At 35.4% G+C, this 12,190-nt stretch overlaps 1 protein-coding gene across 2 annotated transcripts; it reads right to left on the bottom strand.

The window, feature by feature from the left end:
- Positions 1-221: 221 nt before the first annotated feature.
- On the bottom strand, positions 222-11,349 carry LOC141395118 (mitochondrial pyruvate carrier 2). 2 transcript variants are annotated; one of them, XM_073970571.1, is made up of 5 exons: positions 11,195-11,349; positions 10,487-10,732; positions 10,382-10,422; positions 624-905; positions 222-554 (listed from the first exon to the last, which is right to left on the bottom strand). In XM_073970571.1, exons 2-4 carry the CDS (start codon positions 10,638-10,640, stop codon positions 642-644), a joined length of 459 nt encoding a protein of 152 aa, XP_073826672.1. In that variant the 5' UTR covers positions 10,641-10,732; positions 11,195-11,349; the 3' UTR covers positions 222-554; positions 624-641. The 2 variants fall into 2 exon arrangements, with proteins under 2 accessions (XP_073826672.1, XP_073826681.1); XM_073970580.1 differs by lacking the exon at positions 11,195-11,349 and adding an exon at positions 10,876-11,110.
- Positions 11,350-12,190: the final 841 nt, after the last annotated feature.

Genomic DNA, 12,190 nt, shown 5'->3' with positions numbered 1-12,190 from the left:
TTTGTAAGTTTTCGATAGGTAATGAAGCTGCGAGCAAGTACTCGCAAATTTATGTTCAATAACTCGACAATTTCACTCGATAAGGAATGCTGTCATACCAACTTTGAGTACTCGGTTCGAAACAACTCGATATCGAATTCCATAATTAGGCCCCTGTTCCTGAGATCGATATAAGCAATCCCGCCCGACGACTGATTATTTTTCCCCTTAAATATTTAAGATTTTCTTTTTATAGCCCACTATATTTATGTATTTCTAAATTCTTTGTATTTTTTAACTTATATTGAAATATTATAACATATTTTCGTTATTTTGTTGTTGCGTTAAAATTGTGCTAATATTTATAAAATTAAGTGTTGGAACAAAATTTACAGGGAAAACGGAAAATGTTTTTTATGGGTTGGGTTGTTTGTATTTTACAAAGTAATATCACACCATACTAGCATCTTCGTTGGATTCGGCAATAGCGCAGCACCCTTCCGATAAAAAAAAAATCAATAACATTTGTTATTGTTAAACAAATTCGGTCCAAAATCAAAACAAATGACAAGTAGCTAAAAAAGAAAGAAAAAATATTAAATAACGGAAATAAGGATAATAATGCGAAAGATGAAAATACTTACAAAATTTCTTAAAAATTTCTACTTTTGTCCAGCTGCAACGGGTGCCGCCTCACCCTTGGCCTTGTCTTTTTGTACTTGTTGATACATAATGGCGCGGCCCAATTGTACGGATTGTACAAGACCGACGAATAAATTTACAGAAAATAAACTCCAATTTTTGGGTTTAATAACCAATGAATAGCGTGACCAAATGATGCCGGTGGCAGCCAATGCACCGCACTGTGATACCGACAGTGTTTCGGCTGGACGTGCCAAATCACTGAGACCAGCAACTACCAAACCCTGGAAAGGAGTATGGAGAGATTACAATTAATACATTTCTTGTTAATATTTTATAGAGAGACGATGCTAAAGCTTTGGACGAGGAGTCGGCTATGTAATGCACACTTCGAAAAATACTTTGTGACGAAAGAACGACTATTGAATCCTCTCAGCAAACGTTTTAAGGGCCATGATCTGGAATGTGCGAAGGTACAGTTTATACACTCGCCTATATAATGGGAGAGTACAAAGTACAATGAAATTACTCCTTAGAAAAGAATAGAGATAGTTCTTGTCTAAAAAGATATATTTAAGCTCGTCGGTAAAGACTGAATTTAGCTCGTTTAAAATACAAACTTCTGCTCGTCTATAAAAAATTACTCACAGAAATCCTCTCACATCTTTTTCCGACATCAATGTTTTTTTTAATGCTCTTTCTCAGAGAAAAGAGTAATTATAAAGACTCTTCATAAATCAAAAATGTGTCCTAAATTTCGTTTTAGGGAACCTCCGTTAAGCGTTATGTCTGAAATTATTAACATCACATGCTGAACAGGAATTTGCGTATGGCGAAAACAAATTAATCTATTTTTAATTTAAATATACATCAAATAAAATAACAAAATCTTTTTTGATTAGCGTCTCTGTATATTGGATATGCGCCAAAAGAGATGGGCGTTTACACTATATATGTTGGTATGATCAAAACAAAAGACTAATGGCCACATAAGATAAACAAATAAGCAAGTCGGATGCAGTATAATTATCGCTTTGCATAATGTCAAGGTTTTGCAAAAAAAATGTACTCTTTTTATTTTGTTTATTTATTCATTTTTTTTTTTTTTTTGATAAGAGAAGGAAGATAATTAACAATATTGCGTGGATAAAGGCATATGTATCTGTATTTAACTTAAAAACTTTTGGAAGATAATAGGACGGCAGCTGATTTCACTTATCAATACCTTGAATATTTTGAAAGACATAATGGAAAATTAAGCGGAATAATCTAAAATTTATTTGTATCTCTTATTCAAAACGCAAAAAAGTGATATACCCGCCCCCCACCCCCTCCACATTTCAGTTCCGTTAGTTCCAACAACAACCAGAAACGGAACTGTTAAGGTGAAAACATACACATGTTCCCACAACATCCCAGAAGGGGCAATGGAGACTTTTCTCATACCAATGAGTGCACACCGATTCATATTGGCTCAATGATATGGGGCCTACTTTTTATCGCAGAGTCCGAACGGCGAGTCTTATCACACCACATGTAGAGGTTTTCATGGCTGAAATACTCAGGAAATGTCGCCTACATTTCACTGAGGAGATTTCCCACAGCCAACAATTTTGATGTTCTCTAGTCAAGGATTGAACCGCAGATCTTCTGAGTGCAACGCCGATGTGCTTACCACTGCGCCACGGTTAGGCCGGGGCAATTTGTATGGAAGGAAAAACAAGTTATTGCGCCCCTTCGCGTTTCTGATTCCTGGGATTGTACCGAGCAAAAATTGTGTCTACGGTGAAAATCGAGCCTCCCGGTTTTGAAGCTGTTTATCCACGATTTTTGGATATTTTGGCATATAACAGCAAAACAATTGAGATTTTCGATCAAACCGAATACAAAAATTGTAGCCAAGACAATAATTAAGAACTCTCTAGTACATCGCAAAAGCATTGGAACGCTTCTTCAGGCAGTTTTGGCCTTGTGTTGGTCAAAATCGGGAGTCTCGATTTTCAACATAGACATATGGTCTAGTGAACTGTTTTGCTCATTACAATCCCAGGAATCAGAAACGCAAAAGTCTCATTAAGTGTTCAAACCGCCCCACCCTGACCAGTTACGGTGAAAGGACGTCTACTAAAAATGTGGTTCTACTAAATGTTTAAAGAAGCAGTAATGAGCTTCTCACCATACAAAGCAGCGGGACCAGACCAGATTTTCCTAGCCTTACTTCAAAGGAAGTGGACTACATTTCGTCCAATCTGGTCGAGATTTTTAATGCTTGCTTAAACTTTGCGTATATTCCATTGGCCTGGCCTTGAGGCACTGGATAGACCACATGCTAAGGAATAGATGGATAAGCTGCGCGCTACAAGACGTAACAAAAAAGAGACAAAGTTGGTCAGGGGACGCCACAGGGGGAAACTATCACCTCTCCTATGGGTTACCACCATAAATAGTCTACTAAGGATCTTAACCGACGAGGGATTTGAACCCCTATCTGCTATGCAGACGACGTTATAATACTTCTTAGGGGAAAGAATCCAAATATACTCTGTAGAAGGGCCGAAACGGCTCTAAAAATAGCATACAACTGGGCTAGACCGAGAGGTCTAAATGTCAACCCGGAAAAAACAGAATTATGTCTATTCACTAGGAAAACGAAAATAGGAGCTTACGAAGAACCCGTTTTCCTAGATAAGATGATAAACATTTCTCCAACAATTAAGTACCTGGAAGTAATTCTAGACAGGAAACTTAAATGGAGAGACCATATTCAGGAAAGGGCTAATAAAGCCCACAGATGTTAGTCAACCTGCAGAAGGGCTATAGGCTCAAAATGGGGTTTCAATCCTAGGATGACACACTGGTTATACAGAAGCGTAATTAGACCGATTCTAACTTACGCTTCTGTGGTATGGACAAGAAATGCAACGTAAAAGTACTGCAAAAAGTCCAAAGAACGTGCTGCTTAAGTATTAGCGGGGCAATGAGGACTACTCCAACTAGGGCTTTAGAGACAATTTTATTTGTCCACCCAATAGAAATTCAGGTAAAGTATGAGGCAGCCATCGCAGCTATAAGACTTAAATCGATGAGCGAGTGGATCGTAAGAGACCACCAAACATACCACCAAAGCATGTTACAGGTTACAACGGGTGAGTCAAAAGATCATATTGTATCAGAACGTATACCTGAAACAACTGAATCCGCCTTGTGTGAAATTTTAATACTGGACAGGGACATGTGGATCGATGGAACCCTGGAACGGATGCCAACTGGAAGCTGTGGGTTCACAGATGGAGCCGTTCTAGGGGGGAGAACGGGTCTGGGTCTATATATCGAAGACCAGGAAACTAGAATCTCCCTTCGACTGCCGGATCATAATACGATCCTACAGGCCGAAATCCGAGCGATCACAGAGTGTCTGAACTGGTTTAAACCTAACACAAGGCCAATCACTGTAAACATCCTAACGGACAGTAAAGCAGCAATTAAAGCAATAACAAGCAAGACGGTGCCAGGACATAAAGGGATTAGGGGTAACGAGATAGCTAACTCCTTGGCAAGGCAAGCCAGGGAGCAAACTACGATAAGCCTAGATAACGCTAAGCCTTTAAAAGCGGCGCGTCTAGAGTTAGAGGCATGGGCAGAAAACGCCTATACATCCCTCTGGAACACTGAAGAGAAAGGGAAAAATACAAAAATCCTCTGGGGAAACCCAGACGAGGATAAAACAAAGGAACTCCTTCAAATGAGTAAAAATGACATTAGTAGACTGACAAGCATCCTTACAGGACACATAGGGCTACAAGCACACCTGCACAAAATTGGTTGGGTAGAAAGCAGCGAATGCAGAGCATGCGGAGAGGACGACGAAACGTTGGAACACTATATCTGTCATTGCCCAGCCTTCGCGACGCTAAGAAACCAATTTCTAGGAAATAACACTATACTACAACTCCACCAAATTAGGGCAAGCGAGTTCAAAAACTTAAGAGATTATGTCAATGGCACAGAATTTCTTAACTGATAAATTTATTTTCTTTCAATAAATTAAGCAATAAAAAATTTATTCCCCTTAGGCTTCCGCAATTAGAGCGCACAACAGGCCTATACTGGCTTAAGTGTATGTCCATACGGGCATGTGGCGATTCTTATATCGCCCCTCTTTTCAACCTAACCTAACCCTATTTTGCCTGATGTTCGGGTCCGGCATAATAGTAAGAGAAGGGCATAATAAGGTAGAATTGCAAAATGATTACGCATTTATTCATAATATGCCTACATAAAGCTACTAAATTGTACTACAACAAATGTTCCTTCCTGCAGTACTGGAACAGACCAAATGTAGAATGTAATAATGTCGGAAATTGCTGCAGGAAAACAGGATGTAGAAATGTTAGAAGCAGCAAATCTTTCATTAATTTTAGCGAAGGTCCTACAGGTCCCAGCAATGATGCAAAAAATACACCCACTGCTCCAAGATCGCTGAAGTAACATTCCCAAAAATTTCAGAAACCAAAATTGTTCTTCATACATACATTTTTTTTTCAAATATGCCAAAAGAAAGGAACTTTTTCAAATAGCATTTGATGACTTCTTTACATGGTAGAACAAACCAGGTAAAGTAAATACTACAACAAATACAACTCAACAACAACCACATAGAAATTCGTTGTTGTTTGTAAAGGTTAGTGTCAACGTACACGTAAACAAAATAAGGAAATATCTATAAGTTATTGGAATATAAAAAACTAATATTTTTTCACATTTGAATGAATATTTTGAAAAACATGAATGAAAACTCGTTCGATTTTCAATTGGAATGTTTCCATATCATTCCACTAAATGCATAATTTCTCGCAGAAAGTAGAATTCTTGAAAAAATGTTTGGGGTCGCTGGTAGTTCATTGAAAAAAGAGAAGCTGTTTCAATTGTTTGCTTTTGAAAACAAAAAAAGAAAGCACATGCTTATTAGGGCTTTATTCTTTTCAAGTTTAACAAAATACCACACATATTAACAAATATTGTACCGCCTCCATAAGCGGTGTTTTAGTGTGCGGCATTTAGCTCGGACCTGGAGGAGGTTTGTTACATGTCAATTATATAAAGGAGTCTTTATGGCAAATAGTTTTTTTCTGATGAATAAATTTCTTCTTCAAAAAATATATATCCCTAATATACATCGAACATAGAAATAAATATATAAAATGTCGTATGGAATTTGACACTAACATTACAGCCCAGTTCAGTCAGCTGGGTATTGCTGCTACCTTTTCTTGTTCTACCATGAGTTCTTTACAACATTCTCATTCTTTTAGTTCATTATTTTAGTTCCAATCAAGACAAATTTATATAAGGTAAATGCATGAATTACAACAACTAACAAATTTACAAACACAACATTGTTGTTATTGAAAATTTAATGTCAAAGAAAATATTGAATAATGGGGTCCTTCTAAAAATTTTCTCAGGAAAAGCATAAATGCATTTACGTTTACGATGAAAAGTAGAATTTTATGGTAGCAAATTTCGAAGTTTCAAATTTCATGAGTACACCCTATTACATTTTGAAAATCAAATTTACAAAAAAAAGTAAAAATACAGCTGATTGTTGCTTCTACCTTATATAAATGTGCCTTGGCAAATATCGGCAATTGAGCCTAACACGCATACCTAATAACGTCCGTATACCCCGGGCGTGTGTGGTGAAAAAAGTAGAACACATGTATTCTTATGAGAACTACCGAAATACGTCGAGCGTATACTTTTTGTAAGTTGAAAAAGTTTAACTTTGACAAACGTTATTGTTTGTATGTGCGTGTGTTTTGTATTTTAAAAACAAAAGCCCAACAAAACATGAAATACAATTCATTGCAAAGGAAAATTATTTGTTTTACGATGAAAACATTTAAGTAAGTTTCGGTCGCGAATTTTGTCTTTTAATGTGATTTGGGACTCAACGTATTTGGGTAATACGGACGCTCAGAGAGCGTTGTTGTGGTAGGTTGGTGAAATATTTGTGTACGTCCCGTCGTTATTTAAGTTTAGCTGTAAATGCCTAACAAATGTAATGAAACAGTTTTGAAAACTATTTTTAAAGTCACGGAAGATATTGGAGTAACCGTGCACAAGTGCATAGGTATCTGATGAACACATAAGGCACCAAGGTCATGATATTTATCATGTTTTATTTAACTTCAACAAAGCTTTAGACGCCTCTAATTTGAAGGTGAATGGCAGTCGATTTCAAATTGAATATAGGTCTGTACGATAACCCAAAAATTTGTACAAATTCATACAAAAATTTACTGAATGCTGTTCGATAACAAAATTATCCAGCAAAAGAGAGTGAGTTTGGAAAGAGTATTGTGACTGAGAACTTGCAAATTTTTGCTGCGAAAATTTGTCCCGCAAAAATTTGCAAGTCTGATCAGCTGTTCAATGTAAACAACTCGAAATGTTAACATTTTTTACTACGAAAATTTCACAATTGCACATTTTTTTAGATTCTAAAGTGTTGTAGATAGGATTAAAGCATTAAATAAGTAAACTGCAATTTTAAAATTTATGTTTTTGTTCCGTTTGGTTTAAAATATCAAAAGAAACAAAAACAAATTTCATACATTTTCGGAAACAGTTGACTTTCTTGCAAGTTTTTGCAAAATGCTGTTCGATAACTTTCTGCAATTTTTCTTGCTTGAAAGAGTAAAATTCACTGAGAGAGGTTGCTGGAACTGACTGATTAATTATTGCTGGGAAAGTTATCGTACACACCTTATGAACGTCATACGACTAATAACAAACATAAAAAACATTACCAAAATTACACATACATATATGTATGTTAATGATTTTTTATAGCAGCGTCGGCTGATGTTGCTGAGTAGATTCTGCTTTCTCCGGCATTGATTTGATTTGATTTTGAACCATCAGCAATAGATGTAATTTTTATACTTATTTATTTATTTATGGCTGGGGAGCCTATACTATATTTTGTTTTTGCTTAAAAATTGTTAATAACTTAATTTTTTAATTACTTAATAATAGTTTTAAGATTTTTTTGTTATGCAGAATATGATTTTGTAGTAGTTTTGCGCATTGCGATGTTTATTGGCTTAAAAGCTTTAATCGCAATAAATGAATAAATAAATAAAAAAAAAAAAAAAAAAAAAAAAAAAATTAGAATATAATGATTTTTCATTTCAAGGAGTAATTTCTGTAAAATTTTTAAAACAATTCTCTTAGCGAAAATTATGAACTTTTGTGCGGGAGGTATCTGAAGGTATTGTCCGACAAAGACCTTCTTGCAACTTGAGGTACGGTTGAGAGAAATATTATGAAAGATGGTTACCGTAGGATTTTTTTGAGCTATCAGACAACAAGAGCCATCTTTCAAAACCAAATTTCAAAACCATCCTCGAACAGGCATTAAACTACTCGAAACGAAGGTGTTATACGATATAGATCCTCTTCGAACTTTATAGCTCTGTTCCAGAACTAAAAAGTTTTTACAATTTTTACCACTTTTACACATTTTGCGTTCCCGTACACAAAATTTATATGAAAATCGTTTACGACTTTTACAACTTTTACTTTTTATATTTGTGTGAAATATTATGAAGGGTTGGCCCAATGTTCATCACTCTTTTCGATTATTGTGGCCACCAGCCATTTAAGTTGGTCACCGTAGAATTTTTTACAGCTTTTGGACCACCATTATGTCTGGAAGCATGGACTTGCCTACGAAACACATTTTATTGTTGCAAAGACAATTACAAGGTATAACTTTCGTAAACATTTCAAAGCAATCGTCGAAAAGGTCCCTTAAGCTACAATTAAGCAAAAAAAATTTAACTTTTTTGAGGGTGATGCCCGAAAGTGTTTTTCGAAGAAATTTTATAAAGCGCAAAGTTTCGGCCATGGCACAATTACCAAGGTAGTGGTATCACACCAGCTGTTCGAATATGAAGTGTCAAATTCCTTTATAAAAAAAAATATTTTTGTGGTCCTAAAACACTGCCCTGCGGGACCTCATAATTGATATATTCATTTGAACTACAACAATTACCTATCTGAACAAACTGTTTTCTTTTGTAGAGGTAACTTTCAATAATTCTGTACCCATTTCCAAAAATTCCGTAATACTCAAGTTTCTGCAAGTTTACCTTTTTGGTTGGTGCCGTCAAGGAAGTATGGACTTGCCCCTGAAAAAAATTTTACCCTCGTAAAGGAGTCCGCAAGATCAACCTGCTGAAAAAAAATTCAAGACGATTCGGAAGGAGCTCTTAACTTTTTCCGAATTTTGTGTGGGAGATACCCGAAGTAATGGACCATAATGGTCCATATTTGAAACCGATCTATATCTGGAAGGAATAATTCGATGTGCAAAGTTTGGACCAAATCGATTGGTCCCTTCTGGATTTATCGTTCACACGGATTTATAACAAAATGTTGAACTAAGTTTGGGCAAAATATTACTAAGTGCAAAATTTGGTTCGAATCGGTTGATCCGTTCGAGAGTTGTCGTGCGCACCAGCCAGACAGACGGACAGGGCTAAATCGATGCCAAACTGTCTGAAACATAATTCGTCAGAACATACTTGGGTTATAAAACCATTATATCGATAAGGCCCATTTTTGGTCGCATCAATGTGTATATACCCTCTTTAGCCTAAATACTGAGGGTATAAAAATTACTTATTTAATAGACGTGGCGAGGATAATAAATAACTCTATCAATTCCATACCTCAGACCATAAAATTTGCGGAGCAAGTGGAGTTGAGCCGCTCAGCTAAAATTTTTTTCTTTAAATTGTACATTTTTTAAATTTTTTAAAGACTTTTTCCTATGGACAGGAGCAAATCTAGGGCACGAGAATATTTTTTTTTTTTTTAATTTTTTTCTTAGTAACTGGGCTTTAACCAAGGGAATTTTTGAACTTCAAAGGACCATATCTCGGGAAGTATAGATTTCCCTAAAAGAAATTATATATTGTCGTGATCAGGAAGGTGAGATCTACCTATATAAAAATATCGTCACGATTGGAGCTGAGCGGCTCAACTCATGCCAAATTTACTATTAACTTTGGTCTGAGACTTAACTAGTGTGTGATACCCCTTCAATCCATTTTTTTTTTTTTTTTTCAAAAAATATATATTTTCCTCACGAACTCGATTTTGAGATGAAGTTTTTCAATCACAAATATAATCTGCTGTTTTCAAAAATTGTTTGTACTTCACGCCAATTAAAAAAACCAACACTTTTGGGCGAAGTCAACATTATGATTGGCGTAGTAGAGTGCCATAATGAATTAATCATTGTTCTTTTTTTTTTCTAAAAATAAAAAATATATAACTCTTTCATCGTTTAATATAGTAATTTTAATTTGTTCCCATTAAAACGGCTATCTTTTTTCTTATCAGATTTAGAAGAAAAGTACTTAATTTAAAATATAATCATTGTTGTTGACTGACTAGTTTTATAATCTCTTATCAACGAAGGAATTCACAAAAATAGTTGCAAAGTAAATAAATAATTAATTTGCATAATATATTTCCGACGCCCCTATATCTCAGTATTTGACAACTTATTTAAAAAAAACGCTAGACAACAATTCAAGTTCATGTGTGTCGGGACAAGTTAAAGGCAAAGGAGGTGGGGGATCATCTGGTCTGGCAGACAGGTTTCTTTTAAATGCAACGTGTGTGTTGACGTCGGATGTTGTCGTATTACAAAATTAACATTCATTGATTATATAAAACTTACCCATTTGAATAGGGGAGACCAAAAGAATATTGTTTTGGGTCCTACAAAATGGAATTAGAGCATATTAATGTCATTGAAAGTAATAAATTTCTCATAGAAACTTACCTGCAGGATGATTCCATAAAGGACGTAGCTTTGGTGGAACATGCTTATCAACGGCTCCAATTAAACCATTATAAACCTTAGAGGGGAAGCTTAATTTGGCTGGAGCTGCTGGTGGCGGAGGAGGTGCTGGCGGAGGTACTGTGGAGGTAGCCATGGAAAATTAGGTAGAAAATATACACAATCAGATGAAGGTAGACACAACGGACCAGCACCTGCACCTAGCTGTTGTTGATTGGAGGAATTACGCTGTGAATATGAAGCAAACAAAAAAGAAATTTGTTCTCATACGAATCTCAAGCACATATGTTATGTTTATTAACAAATAAGAGAGAGCGCGTAATCAAGTGCAAGACTACGACTAGATAACGAGAGAAAGCTTTGTCCCCTACTTTCTCCCGCCACCTTGGCCTTGACAATTTGTTTGGCGTTACAAAGAATGCATGCAAGCAAATGAAGAAACGTAAACAATTTCCGCACGGAAATTCAAAATTTACAGGGAAAAATAAAAACAAATAAAAATACACTCGCCAACGCGATGTAATTATTTTTTATAAAACGAGACATTTTTTAGACGTCACATCAAAGAGTTGTAAACAACAACCATATGTAAACAACAACCATATGTCACTGTATTTAATGATTTTCGCTCTCGTTTTTTTGTTATCTTCATAATATGAAGTTCATATCAAATATTAATTTAATTATTACCCAGAATATAATTATGCTTGCTATTATCTTTTATTAACTCATAAAAAATCTCAGTTCCAATCACACCACTTTCCTAAAACAGAACCGCACACAAACACACCGCCACTTTGTTTAACTACCTGTTTCATATGCTAATTAAAGCTCTTTTCTTTGTGAAAGCTTTCGGTGCAACCTATACGAAATGCGGGTTGTGACAATTTACGCTTGTCACCAGAACATGCATGGTAGAATAAAGTAAAGGTAGGCCACAGCTAACAGCTGATTACAATTTTTTTCTTTTTATGGCCTAATCTGTCAAAATCAGGGTTGACATTAGGTCTGTACGATAACTCAAAAGTTTTTACAAATTTGTACAAACTTTTACAAAATGCTGTTCGATAACAAACTTGTTCAGTGAAAGAAGACTGGGAGGTGTTGCAAGTACTTGCAAGAACTTGCAAATACTTTTTACTTGCGAAGTTATCGAACAGGCCTATTTTGTACTGTTTTTGGCATTATGCAATCATAAAGGTAGATGCGTCGCTGAATTGTTCCAACAAAAAACTTCTACTTTAACACTATATCTTAAAATTGAAAACAAGGACAAAAAATGTGTATTCGCGTGGCAAAATAAAATTGTTGATTTTTTTTAGCAAAACTTACGAATGAACGATTTATCAAATATTGATATTAATTTAAATTTGTTCCAAAAGTACGGGAATGTAAAAATTATAATTTTTGTAAAAATTCGGCTGACATTTATCTGCAAATCGGATGCCAGCAATCACGATGTCAGATTAGCCAAACTTGTCAAGTAGAAAATAAGTGAATGACATTTTTTCACTGTCAAGTTTGGGAAGAACTTTTGCTATTTTTGGAACACTTTTCCAACAAGAATATTCTGGAGCCTAGCTAAAGAAATGTTTTTACTCTATATGACACTTTTAACATATAAAAAGTAAAGCTCTAAGTTCCATATGTTTTTGTAATACGGGATACCTATGCAGATACATCTAC

The sequence above is a fragment of the Musca autumnalis genome, unplaced genomic scaffold (genome assembly GCF_047663935.1).
Source record: "Musca autumnalis isolate F117 unplaced genomic scaffold, ASM4766393v1 scaffold_1, whole genome shotgun sequence".
NCBI lineage: Eukaryota > Metazoa > Arthropoda > Insecta > Diptera > Muscidae > Musca > Musca autumnalis.
Note: the sequence above shows the minus strand (reverse complement) of the source record. Positions and strands in the feature narration are given on the sequence as shown.

Excerpts from the sequence above, each read along its gene's own strand:
- LOC141395118 (XM_073970571.1), bottom strand. The coding sequence starts at position 10,640 with ATGGCTACCTCCACAGTACCTCCGCCAGCACCTCCTCCGCCACCAGCA. Across the intron at positions 10,423-10,486 it reads TTTATGGAATCATCCTGCAG|GACCCAAAACAATATTCTTT; the intron begins GTAAGTTTCTAT and ends TCCATTTTGTAG. Across the intron at positions 906-10,381 it reads GGTCTCCCCTATTCAAATGG|GGTTTGGTAGTTGCTGGTCT; the intron begins GTAAGTTTTATA and ends ACTCCTTTCCAG.